Source organism: Penicillium alfredii (assembly GCF_028826965.1).
Source record: "Penicillium alfredii strain IBT 34128 chromosome Unknown utg000007l_segment0_segment0, whole genome shotgun sequence".
NCBI classification, from domain to species: Eukaryota; Fungi; Ascomycota; class Eurotiomycetes; order Eurotiales; family Aspergillaceae; genus Penicillium; species Penicillium alfredii.
The window spans coordinates 3007902-3029844 of NW_026622704.1; the positions used below are offsets into that span (position 1 = coordinate 3007902).

Below are 21943 nucleotides of genomic sequence, written 5' to 3' on the forward strand. Positions count from 1 at the left end.
CCCAAAGCCAATGAGCGAGCTGCGTTATAGAACACCAGTGGTTCTTGGATTCTTCGGTCTCTGAATCCATTGCAGCCGGACATGGCGCTCTTTGACTCGGCGCCGCGGGTCTTCCTCGCAGCCACCACGCTGCGTCTTGTTCTCCTTCTGTACGGAGGCTGGCAGGATGCCCATTCGGCTGTGAAATACACCGACATTGACTATATGGTTTTCACCGATGCCGCGCGTTATGTCGCTCGCGGTGAGTCGCCTTATGCGCGCGACACGTATCGCTACACGCCCCTCCTGGCTTGGATGCTCCTCCCGACGGCCTGGGAGGGTGCTGCCCCCTGGGCATCGGTGGCCTTTGCTTTTGGAAAGGCTCTATTTGCGCTTTCTGATGTGCTGGCTGGATGGCTGGTCGTGCAGTTATTGCGCCGGTGCTACTCTTTCCCCATGGAGAAAGCGCTGCGCTATGTCGCCGTCGTGTGGCTGTGGAACCCCATGGTCGCTAACATCAGCACCCGCGGCAGTGCCGAGGGCCTGCTTGGTGTGCTGGTCGCTGCGCTGGTGTGGGCCTCCCTGACCCGACGTGCGGTGCTGGCCGGCGCGATCCTCGGCCTGGCCGTCCATTTCAAGATCTATCCTTTCATCTATGGCGTATCAATTCTGTGGTGGTGGGATGCCCAGTGCGATGGAGTTGCTGCGCCCGTCCAGCAATCCAGTCTCACCTCACGCGCTGTCGCTTTTCTCACCCCGTCGCGCGTGAAGCTCACGGTCTCGGCCCTGGCCTCTTTTATCGCGCTCAATCTCCTCATGTACTTCCAGTACGGCGAGCCCTTCCTCCAATATACCTTCTTCCACCATCTCACCCGCATCGACCACCGCCACAACTTCTCTCCCTACAGCACCCTGCTCTATCTGTCTGCCGCCGGCGGTGCGAACTCGCATTTCGAGGCACTCGCATTTCTCCCTCAATTGCTGTTGGTCGTTGTCCTGCTCCCGCTCGTGCTGGCAAAGAAGAGCTTGACCACCGCAATGCTCGCCCAAACTTTTGCCTTTGTGACGTTCAATAAAGTCTGTACAAGCCAGGTATGCTCTTCGACTTTGGCCTATCGTTGCGCGCTGGATCGTAGCTCACTTGTCTAGTATTTCCTATGGTATCTGGTCCTCCTTCCATTCTACCTTCCTTCGTCTTCGTTCATCCGGAGGCCAGCTTTGGGGATTTCGGCTGCCGGTCTCTGGGTCCTTGGGCAGGTATGTTTCCTCGGTGTTCTCTTTCTTTATCTATCTCTGACTGCGTATGATAGGCTCTTTGGCTTCATCAAGGCTATAACCTTGAGTTCTTGGGTCGCTCCGCCTTCGTCCCGGGCTTGTTCCTTGCGGCCTTGTTTTTCTTCGCCGTGAACATTTGGATCCTGGGCATCATTATCCAGGATGGAGGCGATGATGCTACCATTAATGCCGGTGGGAGTATTAAGCCCTCGGCAAAGATCTAGCTGGGAGCGCTAAGCGTTCCTACCATGTACACTATTCCTGGAACTAATTCAATTGTCTTGCTCAATCCGTTGATCCATTTTAGTTGGCTGCATGATAAAACCCCCACGTTGTTCTGTCATCGAACATGTAAATCCTTCCGCGATCTCCAGTTTTGACTCTGTCAGCGAGAGGAAACACGGAAATCGAACATAGTTTGCTTCAAGGCTTCTTGGGGATAGATCAGAGTTGGAACTAACATGGTTGTTTGGGTGGGCACAGGTTCCTGCTTGGATTAAGTTAAAGACCCATAAGACTGAAGATTGACAAGTCGGGGCGTGTTTGAAGCAAATATCCATGAAATTGTTGTTTTTTGTTTCAGGCATGGCAAGGGGAAAAAAAAAAAAATGAATATGAAAATAACAAGGGACAAAGAGATAAAAGGAAATGGGGTATTGGGCTAAATGGCGACAGCACGCAGGACAGATAAAATCTTCGAAGAACAATACTAAGACTTGGACGCATCGGCGATAATCTTGTACATGCACGCCTGGATACTTCGGGGTCGGGCACGGGGGTACACTGCGCCCACGATCTGCTGGTTGGGCCCATACTGTGGGTAGATGCCATCGGCCAACTCAACAAAGTGGGCCTCCGGTCGGTTGATCCGCAGAGCGTCAAGAATAGGATAGCTCCACAAGCCCGCGCACTGATCGCCGATGAGTTGGAAGTATGGGTTGAGTAACGGGCATGGCGAATCCAGGTCGATGAAGCGGATGCGCAGATAATCCAGGGCAGGGAGCCCCGACAGACACTGCACAGCCCCAATCACCATTTTCTCAAACGCGTAGATGAAACCCATGTTAGTGATGCCCGACAGCTCTGAGCTCAAGGTGAATGGCAGTTGGCCAGATTGCAGGCCTTTGCCGGCGCAGCAGGTCTTGACTACAAGATCCAGTGATTTTAGGCGCATCCGGGTTGGCGAGTTAGCAATCTGGTATTGAAGCGCTTGGAAGAACGTGGCACAGATCTTGCCAGTAAAGGCCAAGGACTCCAAACGCGGTGCAAGCTCACCCAACAACTGACAGATGGGTGGAAGCATCGTTCGTGTGCCAAACAATCCTTTCAGAGTGTCCTTGTTGTTGTAAAATCCTTCCAGGCTCAAGTTGACGTGACGTACCGAGCGCGGCGGCCGCACTAGGATCTGGGACATGGTGAAGTAGACTTCAGGCTGAGGCTGAGCATAGCCACAGTGCCACTCTCGCAGTGCCGGTAGCGCTCGTGCCAAATTGTACCAGTGTCCCGAGTCTCGCATCAGGTTCCAAGACCCTCGCATCACCAGAGTCTGGATGTTCGGCAGGACCGAGAGGCGCTGTCGCCCGACGAGGGTATTCGAGTGGTTCCGGAAGTGTTGGACCATCGGTGGGTTCTTGCAATGTCCTCCTTCAAGGGTCAGCACCCGAGCTGCCGAGAAGAAGATCTGGATGAGTTGAAAGATCTCGTCTAAGGTGGCATTGTGCGTGGCACAGTGATAATGGATGTCGTTGCCGTGAGAGGGGTCTGAATGAGCCCACAGCGTCGCCATAATCGCATCAACATTCCTGGTATCTGTTGCATCCAACCGTCGTCCTCGAGGCTGGCGTGGGGGTGGTCGACTCGCTCGGCTCCCCCAGACAGGAATCCAAACTTCGATGTGACGGACATGGTTGGTGAGATGTGGGTGCTCTGAGAACCACTCGGCGCATTCTGCCAATCCTTCCGTGGTCCCTTTGACCTTGATGTGTCGGTAGATACGGCTTTGAACCAGAGGCGTCCACACACGCGAGATCAAGGCCAAATTCGACAGCGCTTTGCGCCGCGGGTGACGAAGGGCCTTGTTCCAGCTCTGGCTCGATGATTTGCCCGTCGTCGTGGTGATAAACGCTGAAACCCGTTCGCCGAAGAGGTGATCAAGGATTACTTCATGGATTTCGATTGGCAAATTGGCAAAAGGTGATGTTGCGCGACGTGGCGGTTGTAAATTTGTAGATGCGGATACGGGTGATGCCGGAGATATCGAAGACAGATTCTGGGTTACGGTTGAAACTGAGGACAGAGAGTTGTCATGGCATGAAACTTCCGCACTGGTGATGCGGTTGGTCTTTTGGCCGGTTGTCGTAGCGCCTGGGATCGAGGTTCTGGCCAAGGAATTGACCGACACGGGCCGGGGTGGGGGGATGGTGGAGATCATGGGGACCACGATAAGGAGGGAAGGGAACCCCTTAAATGAAGTTTCGCGGAGGGTTAAAACCCCGAGGAGACTCGAGAAAGAGAGGCGCAATAAAGGGTTGACTGCCCATGCGACACAGTCAGTATGAAGACAAACGAAGGACGGCCAGCACAACACTTGCTGTTGGTATGATGTGCCGGCGATGCGCACAGCCTCTGGGGAGCGGGTTTAGGCCACAGAAAAGGACCAGTAAGTATCAATGACCCTCCACTCGGCCCATGCCGATGACCGAATTGCGTATCGTGGGGACAGTCGGGAGGGGGAGCATAAGGTGATCAGGCTGTTGGGCAGCGGTGAATGAGGCGAGACAAAGGATTGATAGGGAGAAATATCTGGAGAGGGGATAACTGATTGGCAGAAAGAATTCCAAGAGAGAGAGAGAGAGGAAGAGAGAAAAGGAGTGAAGGATGATGGGGAGAAGAGAGGGAAGAAATGGAGATGGTAAACGGCAGAAGTGAAGGGAGAAAAGAAAGAGGGGAGACAGTCTGCACAACTCCCCTAGATCTACACGATCCGATGCTCTTTACTGCTTTGGATTTCCTTTGATTTCAATTTTTTTCCCTTCATTTTCGCTCTATCAAATTGACCGCGGTAGTTTGTTTGGATTATGATCCATCGGATCCACCACTCCAAGGCTATTGATTATGCAGGCTTAGAAACAGACCTCGGGAGACACCTCAGCCCATCTTGACTGTATCATGTCGTCTTTGAGGATGAGGCATTCAGCGTCCCAGTCATGGATATAACAGAATTTGTAGGTTTCTTCCAATTTTGAATAAACAAAGAAGGAAAATGATTTTAGTCTAATTATATCAAGCAATAAAACGAGGTGTGTTATGATATGCAGAACTCTTTTATATACGACACTATCTAAATAAATACAACTACTCCAGTGAAAATGAGACAAGATGCCCTTTTTTACTCCGATCCGAATATCCACTTCCTGGGGTTTAACGACTGTGCCGGCTTGTTTCAGCTCGAGGTGGATCGGATCCTGGTGCAAGAAATACAGCCAGTCCTCGTCATTAGTGAATTCCATCATGAAGACATGCGTGATGCCGTACTGTTCTCTCAGTCAGTGGGACTTGACGTCGAATGGAATTGGTTGCGTACCTGGATGTTTTCCGGGCTGATATCCTCTCCGCCTCGTAGGGTCTGGATATATGGCTGCTGTGTATTGGGTTTACGGCATCGGTCTTTCAGGCCGAGGATGGTGTTGCAGAACTACAGAAACGTCGGTGATCTCCCAGGCCATGTACATCCCGATCCTCCAGGATGATCACTTACCTCCTGCAGCTTGACGGGATCGGCGTCTGCCTTCATTTGGAACATGATGATGTGGATGATGCCCATGATGTCTGCTAATATGGGGGATCGAATATTCAAGGACCGGTGAGACAGTGCGCTATAAATGTCGATGCAGATGACATTCGAAAAAGTGGACAATGGAATTCGGGTATCGATGGAAGAAATGCAGACTTGAATGTACAAACGCCACATACACATCAACATACTAGCGCCTGCGCCTGAATCGGAAGCGGAGCTCATCCTCACTGTCGGAATCGCGTACCTCGCGTGGCCGTTTCTGACGCGTCGGAGCCGGGCGCGGATCCGGGGTCGGATCCGGGGATGCGGCAGGCTGCGATGGGGTTGCCTCATCGCGACTGTGGCCTCGATCGGCGGGCTGGCTGGTATCGGGGGATTTTTCACTGGTCCAGTAGTGGTCTCCGATCCCGAAGTCCTTGCGGGTGGTCTCCTCCAACGGGACAATCACGGTCTGCACGCGCTGCCGGGCATATTGCGGTTCACCTTTTCGACAAAAGCGCTTGAAATTCTTGCGGCCATTCCATTTTTCATCCCATCGGCCAGAACTACCATCAATATGGACCGGCGAGTTTCGGACTGGAATTTCCATTTCTTCCACGATGGCCAGGTTTTTCAACTGTCCGACGTCGATGTCGGCGGAGGAAGCGTGAGGATCTTCTTCCACTTGTCGCTGTTGTTCTTCCTCTTCACGGTGCTTGCGCGCGGCTTCCAAAACATCTAGCTTGGGCCGCTTGCGTTTTGGAGCAGCCTCCGGTTCTGCGGGTGTGGGATCAGCATCCGGGCGGTGCTGGGTCATCTCCGCACGGCGTCGCTTCATGGCCCGTGCTCCCGGCAGCAGACTTGACACGGCATCTTCTTCCGCTTGTTCTTGCACCGGACTCAGATGTTGGCTCAGTTGCGGGGGTCCTGAGGTCCAAGGTCCATACCTTGGGGGGCATTGGTGGGACCCTCATCTTCAGCTGAAGTATATATCGGCACAGACTCCATGTCAAAGCCATCATCAAATGTTTTCATCTTACTCACAAAGCTGCGAACTCGAGGACCCTTCGCGCGTGCTGTGGGCGCCTGGGTGAATTCAGGCTGCGGCGAGGTGGACGGACGGCCGGGATCGCTACTTCTCGAGGCTTGTGATGGCTCGGGTGCTGGTGCTGAGATAGAGACCTGACTTGGTCTGTCCTCGCTGGGAAGCGGGCGACAGAGGGGAGAAGCGTCACTCTCCAGGATGGCGTCAAGGAATTCTCTCTGCTCAATCACACGTTGGTCTGTCATCAAGGCGACTTCATTGCCAACCTCGATAGACCATGGCTCGTATCGACCCTTGGATCGAAACCGCACAAGAACCACACCTCCATGTCCTTCTCGATCACTGCCCATCCCTTTGGGTCCTGTTGCGTTCCTCATGAACTGTACTAACTCAGCGGCGGTGGTCACTCCGTCTTCCACTTGATAGAAGAGCGCCTTTCCCTGGCCATTGGTGATCGGTGCCTGAAGGTTTTTGAATTGTGCTGTGTCCCCGAAAACGAAAGTATATTCCTCGAAGATGTTGATACGCCCCGGATTCGGGGCAAACGCTGCGGCGGGGCGATTGATAGGTTCCTTGCCGGCGGGTGGAAGGTGTTCCGTAGGGTCTGGCCACGCGGCATCGAAATCGGTCTCGAGAGGTGATAACGATTCAAAATTCTCCAGGTCACCTGGGGTGGCCGCATAGACAAGTGCATCAATGTAGGAGTCCTGGACAATGTATTTGCCGTTGATCAGTGCTTGCAGGCCCTTGGCCGTATTACGCTTGCTTTGGACGACATGGGTGGTTTGGCCGACAATATAAGGGATTATCGTCTTGATATCGAGGTCCTCGAGTCGAGAGCAGACACGGGCAAGAGGGTCCTCTGTCTTCATCTCCTTGGAAGAGAACGAGAAACTAAGTACAACCGGCTCCCAGTGGATACTGATCCAATAACGTCAGTTGAGTATCAACGCAACCCACGTGGAGTGACAAACCGCAAAGCATGTTGATAGCGGCCTAGATTGATACTGTGTTCGTCGCCCGCCAGTTTGCATTGTCCTTGAATTTGTTCGCTGTTAACGAAGGTCCCGCACTTCGAGTCTAGATCAGTCACAGAAACCTCGGATCTGGCATGGGTACGAGTCTGTTTTTCTGGTCAGCAATGAATCAATCCACGTCGAATCGGCAGCGTACTCCATCGCGGGGTTTGACGGGGGAGACTTCGATGATCATATGCTTGCGTGATATCGAAGTGTGCTGAATCGCGTGGCGAACTACCATTCACAAGTCAGTTTCAATGGCCCAAAAAGTATTCGGGTTCACATAGAACTAGACACACCTCCATCTTGCCGGATTCGACCAAATAAGTACTTCTTGCCGGGACGCAGCCACACCCGCTTCCCTTTGGCTTCGTCAGACACTCCCAGGTTTCCTTAACGTTGATAACTCACCATCCAGAAAGTCCCCTGTTGACTCAAGAATCCACATGAGGAGCCGCCCGCATGTCTGAGTTGGTTGCGTTGAAGATGAGAGGCGTGCAAGTTGAGGGTTGGAACACGTGAAATGGAAACGCGTGTCCACGTGACCCGGCGTTTCGACTCGACGGCTGTGAATAATTAGGCCACGATTCTCTCAACTCGCGCATAAGATCCTCTCCAATGGACCTGGAAAATGGAGTCCTCCGGCCAACTGCCTGCGGATGACCAGTCATCGGAGTCGGCACGTGGCGAGGACTATGGCACTCTGAAATACCAGCTGCTTGGCCCCTCCTTAACCAAGGCGGGCCAGGACGCGGTCGATCAGCAAAAGGTGCGCGGGCCTGGTTCCGAGTGAAGTAGCATCGCTGGCTGATTTTGAATTGCTAGGTATCGGAGATTATCTACAACGCTTCTAAGGGGTCTAAATTCTTCAACCACGAGCAAGAGCGCGATCGGAACCTGACTGTCAAGATTGAGCGGATTCTCAAAGAAAAAGCTCGACTAGAGCGACTGGACCTTAGTCCTGATGTTCGACGAACAGACGAGTATCTAGCGGAGCTTGAGTTAAGCCGCGACCTGTCACAGCATGTCATCCATGTTGACTGCGACGCATTCTTTGCGGCGGTCGAGGAGTTGGACCGGCCAGAGCTCAAGACCGTGCCCATGGCCGTGGGGAAAGGTGTACTGACGACGTGTAACTATCTAGCCAGAAAATTTGGGGTCCGCAGCGGCATGGCATCCTTTGTCGCCAAGAAGCTTTGCCCTCAGCTGGTTCTCCTACCTCAGAACTACGAAAAGTATACGTCCAAGGCCAAGGAAATCCGTGCCATCTTAGCTCAATATGATCCGCTTTTTGAGAGTGCCAGCATTGATGAGGCGTACTTGAATATCACTTCCTTTTGCGAAGAGAACCATGTCGACCCCGACGAGGCGGTTCAACGGATGCGCGAGCAGATCCTGGAGAATACCAAGGTATCTGTCTCAGCTGGAATCGCAGCGAATGCGAAGTTGGCGAAGATCGCATCAAATAAAAACAAACCGAATGGTCAGTTCAGAGTCCCGAGTGAAAGGGATACTATCATGATGTTCATGCGCGAACTCCCGGTCCGCAACGTGAACGGCGTGGGCCGCGTCTTTGAGCGAGAACTCGACTCGATTGGCGTCAAAGTCTGTGGTGATATTTACCCACAGCGCGGGCTGTTGGCCAAACTGTTTGGGGAAAAAGCATTCCAATTCCTGGCCCAGTGCTATCTCGGCTTGGGACGCACAAAGATTGAGCCCGTCGAGAACTATGAGCGAAAAAGTGTCGGAACCGAGGCTACATTCCACGAGATCGGGGATAAAGAGGAGCTTCGTGCGAAACTACGATGGGCCGCAGAAGAGCTGGAAAAGGACCTGGCACGAACCCAGTTCAAAGGTCGCACGCTGGTGTTGAAAGTCAAACTCCATACTTTCGAAGTGCTCACCCGTCAGACAGCACCGCCGCGCGCCGTATTTCAAGCAAAAGACTTGTATGCATTTGCCCTACCGATGCTGGTCAAGTTGGAAAAAGACATCCCGGGTATGAAATTGCGACTGCTGGGTCTTCGCTGCACGAACCTTGTCAGCACCAAGAAAGTGGACATCAACTTTTTTGGTCTAGCGGCGCAGACCAAACCCAGTACCGGTTCTACTGTCGACGAGAAGGCGGAATGCGAGATCGGTACGGAGGAAGCTTTCGAAACAGCTGCTCGTCAGGAGGTACAAGACGAAATGAACGATTTGGAGCAGTTGAGTCAAGAAGCAGCAGGGGGACCAGACACCTCCGAGCCCGAGATTACCTCAAGCACGGGGCCAAATTCTTCTCACCTGGAGCAGTGGGAATGCCCAATCTGTGCTCGACTCCAGGATGCAGATGATCGTGCCTTTAACGATCATGTGGACTTTTGCCTGTCTCGACAGACCATCCGAGAAGCCGTGCAAGGGGCATCGCAGGACGTGCCCTCGATACCTCCGACCCAGAAACGAAAGACTCCATCACATCCCTCTGGTTCAGGCACGGATCCACGACAGAAACGATTGTTCTTCCGCTGAAATGTACACTTGAAAGTAAAAGTAAAAACAAAAACAAGAGCTCGAGCTTCAAGTGTATTGTGGTATACTGGGTACTTTGATATAAACATAACCAATAACCAGGCTCCTTTCTACATGAATTCATGAATCAATAAATACGGAAGAGCCACGAACTACTACGAACTACTACGAATTAATACCGAGGAAACAAGTCTCTGTCGATGATTGTAGTCCCTGGAATTCCTCGATGCGGTGAACACCCGCCCTAAACCCGTTCGGGGGGCAATGTTTTCCAGACAGTTGATCTTCACCCGCAGACCCTCTCTCTCTCTCTCTCTCTCTCTCTCTCCTGCCCATCAGGCCATTGGAAATCTCGCGGTCTCGTCTTTGTGCTGATCAGTACCACCATGCTGACAGCCTGCAGAGACTCGCAATGTCATAATCTGCACTCCACTCCCCCGCAACCATGACCTCCGATAAACAAAACAACGGCCATCTCGCCAAACCATTCACGCCAACCCTCAGCGCGGCCTTTCACCGGACCAGCAAGTCGCCTCTAACGCCGAAGCTCGCCAGTCCAAGTCCAGGACCGCCTGTTGCCCGCCGCCTCGCCCATCCGGACCAGTCGTATTCAACCCCTTCCAAGGACGAGATCCCCGCGATTCCTCCAACCTTCCTTAGTGCCAACGTTACGCCTCGATCAGGCTCTCGCAACACGCGCCGGGATGGATTACTATGCTCGCCCTCGAATACTCCCCCAGTCCCTTCGCCGCAGACTCCCTATTCTCAGCCCACCACCGGCCCTGGCGGCCCTGGGTACAATGGGGGCCGTCGAACGGAACGCAGCCCAGCTCGCGGCGTCAAGCCAGAACAGCCGAGAAGCTTGAGAGCCAAAATCCTGACAGCAGAAGGGCCGCAGCTTTCGCGTCCAAACTCATTTTCTGACGTGCCTTCCTCGTCTCCTATGTTCTTCCATGCCTCCGATGCCCACTCCTCCCACTCCTCCGAGACGGATACCTCTCGTCCCAAGCCCCAGGCGAAGATGTCCCCTGCTTCGAGCTTTATCTATGCCGACGGGAACCAAGAACAGCAATCACCGGCGGAGGATTCCATTGCTACAACTGCTGCTAATCGCCGGTCCGGTGGTCTCCCGGGGGGCCTTCCCCGTCCCGTGGCCGCCAGCAGACCAGTGCCTTCGTCCTCGCCTCGCTTAAAATCCCCCAAACTTTCGGATGCTGCTTCCCCCCACCGGTCGACACACGGCTGCAATCCAGCCCCAACCCTGATCCCGGATTGGATCGGTTCCCGCAGCGCTATGGCTCGCCTCCAAGCACACTCCCTCACAAACCACACCCCTCGATTACACAACACGCCAGATCATCCAGTATGGACTCGACACACCACGGTACTCCGCTACGGGACAGTCTCCATGCGAGCCCTATCATTGTCTCTCCCAGCACCTTCTACGGCGAGGGCAGTATGCCGGTGATGTCAGACCAAATCCCCACTCTTCGCCCCCGGATCTTCAGCAATGGATCTTCCGTTTCTGTTTCGACCGATGCCCCGTCATCTGTGCCTCTTAGTCCTGGAAAATCAGAAGGCCCCGGTGGTGACGCGGCGGCCAATGCTCGAACCGAGCGCAAAATTCTAGATCTGGAGATCAGTAATTCGTCTCTGCTTGCTATCAATCGCACACTGGAGCGAGAAATGCGGAAACAGAATGCTGAGCTGCGTCGATATCGACGCCTAAGCCGCTCGGGTCGTCTGTCCGTGGCCCCCTCCACCCGGTCTTTCTCGGGCACAGCACTGTCGGTCACCAGCGAATTAGACGAGGGTACCAGCGAGCTCTCATCCACTCGCTCGCAGGATGACTTAACCGAGTTCAGCGACGAGGAATCTGTCGCAGACGAGAGTATCATGAGCCCAGACTCGCTGGCCGAGCACGACGCGAAGCACCGAGTTCACGATGAGAAGCGGTTCATGCTTGACCTTGTGCGGCACCAGGAGCTCCTGGTGGACAGTCAGAAAATGAACCAGAGCCTAAAGCGCTGTCTGGGATGGACAGAAGAGCTGATCAAAGAAGGGCAAAAGGCACTAGAGTATAATGTCCATGTCCACGATATCGAGCTTGGTGGGCGCGTGCTGGCACCGGAAGAACTGGGTGAAATCGACGAGAGCACACAAGGATTGCTCAGTCCGTCCACCGAATGTCCTCCGACGTTTCCCTCGAGTGAGCCGGCATCTGATGCCATGGAACAGGCTGCATAGTCCTCCACTTTTTGGCTTCCATCTCCCGGCGAGAGGAAATCTCTACTTGTCATCTGTGTATATGTTGCCAAATACCCCTATATTTCTGTGATCTGGTCATCCTGCAACCTGTTCTGATACAGACTTTTTTTTCTTACGCTCACTTGCCCTCACTCATGCCCTTCCCCAGTTGTACCTTGCTACCCGCCCCGGATTTCTTTCTTTCCTTTCTGCTCAAGTCTGTCACCCAAGGTGATGGTAAAGATCGATATACCTAACCATCTAGGTTGACTGTCGTGATGTACTTGGACATTTTCCCCCTGGTTTTTTTTTCATTCCGATAGATACCCGACATGCTACTCTGCGTTTGACACACTGTTTTGGATTCTTGCCGTGAACGCTCTCTTATGTTTTGATATGTTGAAGAATAATAAGAACAATACGATAATTAATTTCCCTGACATGTTTGCCATCAATATAATTTATCATGTCGTGTTCGACGACTGCCCAGTTTTATATCCAGCTGAATATCATGTTGAATGTGAATAAAGACCTTGCTCTTCTGCTCCTTCCAATCTTGTTGCACTCGATATGAAGAGCCCACGGTTCATCCGATAGCTACTAACATCCCTCCACGCAGAGGGTCAGTATATCACGGAAATGGACACCGGCCCGTCCGCTGTTCCCGAAGACTCTCCTTTATAACCTCCATGTCCTTCCGACCTTTCCCCTCAAAGTATTTTGGTCCCAAATTAGGCGTGGAGTAGCCTTGCGGGTGGTACTTCTCCCCTTCGTCGCCCGGCAGCGGCTGACCGAGCACCCACTTGCACCACGCAATAGGCCCCCAGCGATTCCAGAGGGTAGGCTGCACATAGAACGGTGCGCCTTCGTACACCAGAACGAAGTTACGGCCTTGCTTGTTGGGTTTGTCGGTGAAGACGTCCAGGCGCAAAAGGTTGGGGCGCGGCAGGGCCAAGTATCGAAGGCAAAGTCTGCGCAGCGTGAAAAATAGAAAAAACATGGAGTGGAACTCTCTCGGTGGGGAGTCTATCCTAGATGGAGAAAACATATGAGTCCTTGTTTACGCAAATATCATGTCTGAGAACATACATCATTGCTCTGCGCAGGCGATCATCCATCAGGTACGAAACAAAGTATACACCCAGCGGCTTCATGAACCCGGGTAGATTGTATACTAGAACGTCGATGGTCCTGTCCGCGATCTCCTTGTTGCGTGGGTGCGGCTTCATATGCTGTGATTCGTATTGTTGACTCCAGGCGCACATCTCCTCCAGCCAGTGGATACCGTCTCGAAATCCCGTCTTCCCCGAGGGTAGGACTTCATAACTGATGCTCAGCGCATCCCCGAGGCTTTTCCAATAGGTTCCGACCGCGCATCGCTCCATGTCGGACATTTCACGCCACTCGTACAGCCCAACGAACCGGATCGGCTCTGCAGCGAACAGGCCCAAAGTGTAGAGCATATCCTCTTCCAAGATCTTTCCGCTGGCACGGTAACCTTTATGCAGGAACTTGGTTCGTGCAATTGCCGTCTGCGCTCGCTCTGAACGTGGCTCAAAGGCCATGAACTCGCCGATCAAGGTTCCTGTGTCGGCATATCGCTTGAATGAGGTTGCCGGATCCGAGAACTGGGATGTCTTAAGTAGCAGCGTGGAGATTGTGGGAATACCGTACGTCTGCGTCGCAAAATGCGTCAGCCTGGGTTTTATTATATGCGTGAGAAAATGCAAAGGCTATGACATACTCGGAATAAGGCAAATTGGAGTGATTTGAGTACGATGAACGGGAACTCCATCTGCGAGATGGTCTTCTGGATTGCCCAGGCATCATGGTCGGTCATTCGACTGAATGACTCGCGGGTTGTATATGGAAATTTCTTTTGTAGATTGCGTTGCCGTTGGAAACGTAATGACAATGCCAGCACTAGGTACGCACCAAGCCCTGCTAGCATGGAGATGATGCACTGCTGGAGCGAGACTTGCGAGAGATTGTTGAGCTGAAGGATTTCCAGAAAGCTAGGCATGTTCGACGACGTTATCTTGACAATGGTCAAGTCAGAGTTGCTAACCTCGAATATATCAATAGTTGGAAGCTGAATATATTTCCTGGTATGTTGGGATGATAACGTGGTTTATATGCATCCATTCCCACTCCTAGGACAAGATATTTAGCCTCGCAGTATACAATATATGTCAATGAGGAGCCATATAGCCAGTATTGCCTATAAAAAATGCCTCATGTAATGGGAACCCCTCTCAAAGAACAGGCGGACCGAGGAGTAAACCATCGAGCAGAGTGGGTTTTACCAAAGTAATGCATACAATGCACTGAGAGATGGTGTATACCAAACCAAAATCGAGTATGCGGCATACAACGCCAGAGTGGTTAAAGAAGAACATAGCCGAGGTGTGGCATGTCAGCCTAAACTATCAGTTCATCAAGCTAATTATGCCCAGCATTCAGTGGATGATTTGTTAGAATGGTTTTCTCGTTTCATGCACAACAGCAGCATAAGGCCTGGCATACTCGGCAAATCGGTCGGGGTCGAGCTGGCCGACATCGTACGACTGTAGTCGAACAATGGAAGTTCGGGAAACCCCAGCTCATTCCACTAGATAAACCCCGCCGGAGCACAAAATTGCTGGGGATCAACACTGCCGCCGGTTTTAGAGCCATCGCGGTTGGTCGGGCGATCCGGGATCAGCATCACATGGGACGGATATGACATCGCTGGGGCATGCCGGGCCAACAGCATCCGTCGAGTTGGTCAGAGGGGTTGCGGGATGTATACAGATTGGGGTTGTCTTCGGAATAGCCCAGTGCCTGCTTCATTTTCCTATATTCGTTTGTTGGTCAAGTTCCCTTGGCGAAAATGGCGAAGCAACGGTGAATATCTTTTGATGAGGCTATCAAAGCCATCCCTCATGTTAACCGCGCGGCTTCTTGGCTGCCCTTGCTGGGCGGTTCAACTGCTCTACCGCATATAAGAAACTACTCGAGAAAGAAAGAAATTGTTGATATTTGCCTTGAATATACGGCATAAGTTCATTATTCCAGGAGCTGCCTAGGTATGGGGTTAACTTAAAAATTTTGTATTGTTCCAATATACGCTGGAACTGAATGATTTTTGGTTGATTCTATAAATAATCTTGAAGGCATTAATTGGTCTTCCCAGTGAACTTCTCTTGTGAGAGACCGCATGGTTTAGTATTGGGAGCATCCTATATTAGGGATACAGTCTCTCGGACTTATGTTTCAGATCAAAAAGGAAAACGGAAAGGAAAAGGGAAAAGAAACTTCACGAGAATTGATCTACAGAGTTGTGTCATTGGCAAGGCTACTATCTTTTTGGTGTCAACCCTGGGGCACCCAGCTAAGGGGGCCCAAAATTTGACCTAGTTTTTGGGCCCCCGTCGACTCGCTTAATCGACCGGGGCCCAAAGAATTCCTTATTATCTAGGCTAATTTTATACACAAATCTTTTTTTTTAATCTTTTTTATTCTATATCTACTATATCATGGCACCTTCACAGTATTTCCATGATCCCTTATTTGGACCCCGATTCCGACCACTACGAGAAGCTACCCTCATTGAGCTAGGGTCTGAGTTATCTTCCAGTTAACGTATTATTTATATGTTAATTAAATTATGTTTTTTATAGTATATCTAATATAAGTTTATTAATCTTTAAATATATTATATAGAGTTGATCTATAGATAAAGAAAGTATTATTAGTAAGAAATTTCATTATGCATAAAATATTTTGGGCCCCCCTGGCTGTAACCCGCAGTTGTACACATCCATGAGAAAAGTGTTTGTTTATAATCCTGAAAAATTTCTGACTACGACACAGATACTGCGAGATTCTTCGTTCAGAGATATTATGGACAATTATGGCTGTTGGTATTCTGCCTGCTGTGATGCACGCGACGAGTTGCTTTTTTGCTGGCCCTAAGAATTCAATCCCTTTACCTGTTCTAAAGTCTGCGAATACAAGCCCTCTGCCACTGATAGTGCGCTAGACACTTCGATACGAGATGTTATCGCGGGTGCAGTATCCTCGGTTTAAATATACCATACTCATTGACTCAGGAACATTCGTACAAGAAATAATAGAGGGAGGTGAATGATCACAGAAGGCGACTGTCCCACGAAATAAAAGCTTGTCAAGTACATATGACAAGCTTACGCCTTCTTGGGCTGCCCGTTGCCAACTTGGCTGGTGATATTGTAAGAACCAAAGCAAGCCTGCTGGTACATGGCCTCCTTGGACAGGTGAGGCACTTGGTCGAGGAACTTCTTCAGAGGACAGAACCCATTCACTGAGCCAGCACAGGTATTCACTCCATCCAGCGGCACCGGGGCATTGTTCAACACAAACCGGATGTAGTCCGTAGTTCCAGATTTCGAAGACAAATCTGGGTTCTTGTACATCTGCGGCTGAAGGTGTTCAAACGACGCTCCTTTAGGACACGTCCAAACTTCCGAGAACAGACGCGCACCAAAGGGAGTGAGCTGATTTAGGTTGAAGTTCCGGCGAGGGGCGTGAATTACAGACGTTGGCATGCCATGCGAGCTGTACTTGAAATAATCCAAGCCCAGTGCCGTCAGCACCGCGACGATGATGTCGTCGTGGGACATGTCCATGTACATCGGCTGGTGCAGTGGGAACTGCTTGGCATTGTTGTCATACGTGTAGTTGATGCTGCTGTCACTGCTCTTGATCAAGTGGGACTGGAGACGTGCCGCCAGCTCTTGCACGTAGCCAATCCCCTGGGCGCGGCCGCTGGGTGACCCGAAGCCATAGTTGCCGTAGAACTGGATGTCAACGTAGTACTCAAAGTCGCGCCATTCCTGCTCGGTAAACAGTGAACAAAAAGATGAGGTGCCTAGAGCCGCAGTTTCATATGGGCACATGCTGAACATGGCCATGAGATCGTGAGTGTTCAGCTCAAGATCATCTGGCAGGAATGCAGATAGACGCTTGCGGGCGTTCTTGACCAGGGTCTTGGCGAAAACCTCGGACGCATCATCTCTGGGGACAAGTTCGTTAGCGACGTTCAACTGGCGGTTATATTATTTGTTAGGAACCTACCCAGGACCAACGCCGTTGGGGCAAGAGTCTGTCGAGGAAAGTGTGTTGTTAAATTTCTCCCTTTCGGGCATGGTGACGAGGTTGTACTGTGAGTATGAGCTATTGGCGCCTGTGTTTCCAAAGAAACCGCCTTTGGGAAAAGTCAGTTCATTGGTCTGGTGAGGAAACACGAATAAAGGCACTCACTCAGCCACCAACGAGCGCTCTCCAAAATCCGAGGATAAGAGGTGCTGCGGAAGGTGGGCTTCGGTCGTGCTGTGCCATTGGGATACACATTAAACGATGAATTCCACGCCGCAGCACCATGAGGGACACGATAGAGTAGACGGCCGTACTGGCTCCAAAACTCGGCACCAGAGGCCGCCTCGGTGGCTGCCCCCGTCGGCAGGAGAGTTTCCTCGCCTAACAAATATACCCAATGATTCAAGAACGAGAGGGGACCCGAGCCGATCTTCTTGCTGGGGTGCTTCTTAGAATAGTTGGCCAGTTTCTGGGCAAAGTTCTCCATGCCTCCCCCGTCCAATGCCCATGCAGTAGGATACCGCTGCGCATGACGGTGTAAGACATGGACCTGCGACAGCTCGCACTCGGTAGGAAAGCCCTTAGAGACATTGAAGCTCGCTGCGTCGGCATAAGGGCTAAGATTGGCCCAACTGGTCTTCATGTCAAATCCCGAGGCGTAGGTGGCTCCTGTTGGTCCCGCGGCGGCAGCCGAATTCGAGGCAGCCATCGCAGCCTGTCCACCCAGTAGGACCGACAGGGCAAGCGCGGTGGAAGACATCAGAGTCAGCATGGTGAGTTTTCACGGCAAAGCCCAGTACACGCGTGGATGGCCGCTGGTTTCGTGCGGGGAGAGGTCAATATATAATAGCTAGGTAATGTGCGAGGGGAAGAGGGGGATCGGCTGCTCTCCTTCCAGCGAGGAATTCCTTCGGGCGCTGTGTTCTCCGCAGCTGCGACAGAAGGGTCGGACCGCCCTCAAAGAAGTGGTCAAGTTGCAGTGGATGACCCACTATGTCTACAACATCGGTGTGGGATCGACACGGCCAAGCCTCGGGCAAAATTGCTTGGCCCAGGTTAAGCGAGTCATGAATGCAGCCCTATCAGTGAGACTGTGCTGGGCGAGGGTCGGAAATTTCGCGAAACCTGCGTTGGGAAGACGTAGGCTATGGAAGGCCCACCGGGGCAAGGCGAATGCCGATCGGTGGGAACAGAAGCCCAGGAAAGAAATTGAACCCGACGGAAGAGCTCGCATGATGGTTTTGCGACATACGCCATTAGCGTTCTTATCCTTGATCCTAGCTTGATCATAGTTGCTGTGGGTGGCCACTAGTCGGGGAGATGCAAGGAGGGTTGTCGTCTCGGCGAGATTGACGACGCGATAAAAATGTCCCGTCACGGGACTCACTCATACCAGGGCTAACATGGACGATTTGCACTCGACTTTTCTCTCCCAACTTTCTTCAGGAAAAATGCTTCCTCGTATTCAAAACCAACAATGGTTGGCGCCTGGCTCCAGTCGTGTTCGCAAGCAAAATGAATGCCTTACACTACGATGATTCGCCGGCAGTGATATACCGCCTGGACATCCATCGGGTACGATTTGGATGTATCCAACATCTCACACGTGGGCCCTCCATATAACGCAAGGGTACCCTCGCCCCTGCGTCGTCCTCTCTGTCATTCTCGTTGGGTCTTGATTTATTTGACCGGTCCCTCTCAGAATCCTCGTCAGACCTTCACACCATGCCGGCGCTTCATCTTGCCCTCTATGCCCTCTGGGGCAGTGCGCTGGTCTTCGCCATCGTTGAACTGGGTCTCACGGCCTATGTCACCACTTTCTGGGGTTCCCGCCAAACCGTCACCTGGAATCCGGCCAGAAGTTATCTGTATCCAAAGATTCGCTCTAGCACCCCGGCCATTCTCATCTTTATACTTTTCGCTGCATGCTGGACCATCCTGGCCATGATCGCCTGCCTGGTGCTGCCATGGCTCTCTACGCGGAAGGGTGTCGTGAGCTCAAAGCTGAACAAAACACTCGCGGCCATTTTCGTAGCCATCTACCTTGTCACAATTGTGTTTTGGTTGGCCGCCTTCGCCGACATCGCAAATATGCTCAACGGCAATATCAACTCGTTTGATTACTTGGATGCCATCATTGCGTTCGCCGTGCTCCTTTGGTACGTACACTCGTATCATCATTGTCGCCCCCAACCAGCCCGAGCCTAATCGCTGACTTCTATCAAGGCTGGTCTTCTTCACGCTGTTGGTTTTGACCATTCTGGCATTATGTGGTGTGCTGGCGTCGGATTTGGCGGGGTATCAGTCGTTCAAAAAGCCTCAAGCTACCGATGTGCCGCATGAGAGTGCCAGTGCACCTGCTCGTGATGTGCCTATGAGTACGACTCCGGTGGCTCCATCGGAGCTGTCGACTCATGATGCTGAGGCTTTGCATAATCAGCCACACAGCCAGGCACATAGCACTTCCTCGCCCTCGGCCATTGCCAGTGCCGAGCTCAGTGGCGAGAGCGTCCAGCACTACCATGCTCATGAGCGGCCTGTCGGCCAGTCATGGTCATAATGAGGTGCACCTACACTGTCGATTTATGGGAGAGACATGAAAGAAGAGGGCTGGCATGAGGCCTTGAATGGGACACTTACTGGGAATTAATCGGATTTTTTGTCTAATAATAATGCCATGTCAATATGAATTGGGTCATATGCCGCGTGGGAATCTGGTTTACAGGAAGCTTAGGGAATGGAGACTGAGGTATACGAGACAATCTATCACTCAAAGAACATGATGCTCAGCGCCACAACAATTCATCATTGTCGAGGGGAGAATTGAGGAGCACGGGAAAAAAAGAAAACACCAGGGAACCAAAGTGTATGTCCAAAACGATACCACATAAAGGCAAGCTCAGCAAAAGAAAAAAAAAAAAGAAGAAGGAATACAGCTTGGATATCACAAGTCAAGGGATCACGCCGAGGTCTTTTCCTCCGGCTCCGGGACATCTTCACTGGAGCTGTGGCCATGCTTAGGCTTTTCCTTCTTCTTTTTCTTGTCATCCTTGCCCTTCTTGGTCATGGCCTCAGCCATGAGCTGTTCAAAGGCCATGTAGTCACCTTCTTCCTCGGGATCACGTTCGGCCTAGGGTGCAGGTATTAGAACATCAATTCTCAACAATCCCGTGGGAATACATACCTTGGCATAGATGTTGCCCGCAATGACCAGTGCGTGGGCACGCTCAACCCGCTTCTCAAGCCGGATGCGCTTGTCGCTCAGGATCTGGTCGCAAACCTCACGCAGGACGCTTTGGATCTCAAATTTGCTTCCACGCCATGCCGCCGCCAGAATCTTGCCTGTGACCTTCTTCTCGTACTCGGCCTTCTTTTCATCCGTCCAATCCTCGCCACCACGCTCTTCCAGCTTGGCCATCTCTTCCATGGTCATCTGCGCATCGATAGCCGTAGAGATGGTTGTCCATGTCTCCTTCGCCAGTGTGCCCTTGTCCTTGAGCCGCGAAAAGAAGCCCGAGATACCGAGGAACTTCTGGGATTTGAGAAACGATGTGCCTTTCTGCACATAGGTCGCGCCGACGGCATGTAGAATCTCCAAGCCAAACGACTCCATCTTCAGATTCTCCACTTCGAGTCGGATTTTTTCCTCGAATGCGTGCGTAACATCCTTGTTTTTGTCCGTCTCCGTCCACACACTGAGTCGGTCGATCAGCTTGTTTGCCAACGTGTTGACCCGTTCCTCCCGGGCCTTCTTCCGTTCCTCCTCGAATGCGACCAGGCGCTCCTGCTGCTCCTTCGACAAGCCCTTCTTCTTTTCTTTCTTGCGCAGCTCCTTCTCCTCTTGTGACAGGCCAGCTGCCTCCATCCGCGCTTCCTCCTCGGATCTGTCCATCAAGGTTTGTTGACCGAAATTCCGTCGAGGCGTACTGGTGTCTGAGCCTTGGGGCGACGTCTCCGGCGGCTTATGAGCTTTCTCCGAAGTGCCCGAGGAGGCTGCCGCGGCAGCGTGCGATTCAGTAGCCGGGGCAGCATCCGCCTCGGCACCCTTCATCTCTTCATCATGGACATGGAGTTTCTGCTCGGCGGACTCGGCCAGTTCCTCCTCCTCCATCTGTTGCATCGTGATATCCATCGTCGCGGTCAGATCTTTCATAAGAGATATTTCGCCAATAAGGTCCACAAAAGCCTCGCCACCAAAGATCATGCTGAAGAATTCGGCCGGGTCCTCTGTGGAGGGAGTCAGCCACAGTATCTCTTAGGCGCAGACAAGCCCACGTACCAAAACCACCACCGGGGACCGCATCTTCTTTGCCAAACTTATCATAGCGCTTTCGCAGCTCTTCATTGCTCAAAACCTGGTAAGCCTCGCCGATCTAGGAAAGAAAATCAAAATCATTAGCGGGAGAGCGGTGGGATCGCACGGTAGCCCACATACTGCCTGGAAGCGTTCATGTGCGGTTTCATCGCCAGGATTTTTGTCTAAGGTGAGATGTCAGCATATATCTCACAAGGGTAGCCATCGGGGCAGATCCTACCAGGGTGAGTGACGATGGCGAGCTTTCGATAGGCTTTCTTGATCTCGAGTTCAGTGGCTGTGGGCGGCACACCGAGGGCATCGTAGTAGGTGGTGTCAGCAACCATGGCTGCAACACAGAGCCTCTCGGACAATATAAATTGGAGAGTAGCAGGAACAAGACCACGTCCCCAATCACCGAGGGGAAGATGTGGTATTTTTTTTAGGCGCCAACTGATATCATGGCATGGCGGGGAGTCACGTGGAGGGCACGGACACGCCCGGGCTTCGTTTTAATTTCACTTTTTCTCTTCCCCTTTTTTACTCCATCTCTTTCTCCCCATTCTCCTTTTCTTCTTCTTTTTTCTTCATTTTCTCTAGCCTTCTCCTTCATTTTGGAAAGAGTTTTTTTTTTGTCCCTTTGTCCTCATTGGCCTCATCCACCGTGGTTCTTCCCTGGC

General features: G+C 52.0%; 9 protein-coding genes across 9 annotated transcripts; 4 read left to right on the forward strand and 5 right to left on the reverse strand.

Annotated features, from left to right (window-relative positions):
* Positions 1-81: 81 nt before the first annotated feature.
* Positions 82-1478, forward strand: NUU61_005789 (glycosylphosphatidylinositol-alpha 1,4 mannosyltransferase I; the record flags this gene model as incomplete). Its single annotated transcript, XM_056656371.1, has 3 exons — positions 82-1071; positions 1129-1236; positions 1290-1478. 3 exons carry the CDS (start codon positions 82-84, stop codon positions 1476-1478), a joined length of 1287 nt encoding a protein of 428 aa, XP_056511984.1.
* Positions 1479-1963: 485 nt separating this feature from the next.
* Positions 1964-3685, reverse strand: NUU61_005790 (uncharacterized protein; the record flags this gene model as incomplete). Its single annotated transcript, XM_056656372.1, has 1 exon — positions 1964-3685. One exon carries the CDS (start codon positions 3683-3685, stop codon positions 1964-1966), a length of 1722 nt encoding a protein of 573 aa, XP_056511985.1.
* Positions 3686-4613: 928 nt separating this feature from the next.
* NUU61_005791 (DNA damage response protein RcaA) lies at positions 4614-7541 on the reverse strand (the record flags this gene model as incomplete). The annotated part of the gene is made up of 9 exons (XM_056656373.1): positions 4614-4787; positions 4838-4948; positions 5012-5129; positions 5239-5917; positions 5977-6995; positions 7049-7197; positions 7248-7327; positions 7393-7455; positions 7505-7541. Coding segments are annotated over 9 exons (2430 nt in total), but the record flags the coding sequence as incomplete, so codon positions are not given.
* A 183-nt stretch (positions 7542-7724) lies between these two features.
* NUU61_005792 (Y-family DNA polymerase) lies at positions 7725-9604 on the forward strand (the record flags this gene model as incomplete). The annotated part of the gene is made up of 2 exons (XM_056656374.1): positions 7725-7862; positions 7919-9604. 2 exons carry the CDS (start codon positions 7725-7727, stop codon positions 9602-9604), a joined length of 1824 nt encoding a protein of 607 aa, XP_056511987.1.
* A 445-nt stretch (positions 9605-10049) lies between these two features.
* NUU61_005793 (uncharacterized protein) lies at positions 10050-11851 on the forward strand (the record flags this gene model as incomplete). Its single annotated transcript, XM_056656375.1, is given in 2 exon segments — positions 10050-11029; positions 11041-11851. 2 exon segments carry the CDS (start codon positions 10050-10052, stop codon positions 11849-11851), a joined length of 1791 nt encoding a protein of 596 aa, XP_056511988.1.
* Positions 11852-12482: 631 nt separating this feature from the next.
* On the reverse strand, positions 12483-13874 carry NUU61_005794 (uncharacterized protein; the record flags this gene model as incomplete). Its single annotated transcript, XM_056656376.1, has 3 exons — positions 12483-12822; positions 12941-13527; positions 13596-13874. 3 exons carry the CDS (start codon positions 13872-13874, stop codon positions 12483-12485), a joined length of 1206 nt encoding a protein of 401 aa, XP_056511989.1.
* Positions 13875-16044: 2170 nt separating this feature from the next.
* On the reverse strand, positions 16045-17741 carry NUU61_005795 (histidine phosphatase family protein; the record flags this gene model as incomplete). Its single annotated transcript, XM_056656377.1, has 3 exons — positions 16045-16888; positions 16949-17078; positions 17135-17741. Coding segments are annotated over 3 exons (1581 nt in total), but the record flags the coding sequence as incomplete, so codon positions are not given.
* A 953-nt stretch (positions 17742-18694) lies between these two features.
* NUU61_005796 (uncharacterized protein) lies at positions 18695-19529 on the forward strand (the record flags this gene model as incomplete). The annotated part of the gene is made up of 2 exons (XM_056656378.1): positions 18695-19128; positions 19196-19529. 2 exons carry the CDS (start codon positions 18695-18697, stop codon positions 19527-19529), a joined length of 768 nt encoding a protein of 255 aa, XP_056511991.1.
* A 399-nt stretch (positions 19530-19928) lies between these two features.
* On the reverse strand, positions 19929-21610 carry NUU61_005797 (DnaJ domain protein; the record flags this gene model as incomplete). Its single annotated transcript, XM_056656379.1, has 5 exons — positions 19929-20099; positions 20154-21196; positions 21249-21342; positions 21405-21448; positions 21505-21610. The coding sequence occupies 5 exons, from the start codon at positions 21608-21610 to the stop codon at positions 19929-19931; spliced, it is 1458 nt and encodes a 485-aa protein (XP_056511992.1).
* Between the last annotated feature and the right edge of the window lie 333 nt (positions 21611-21943).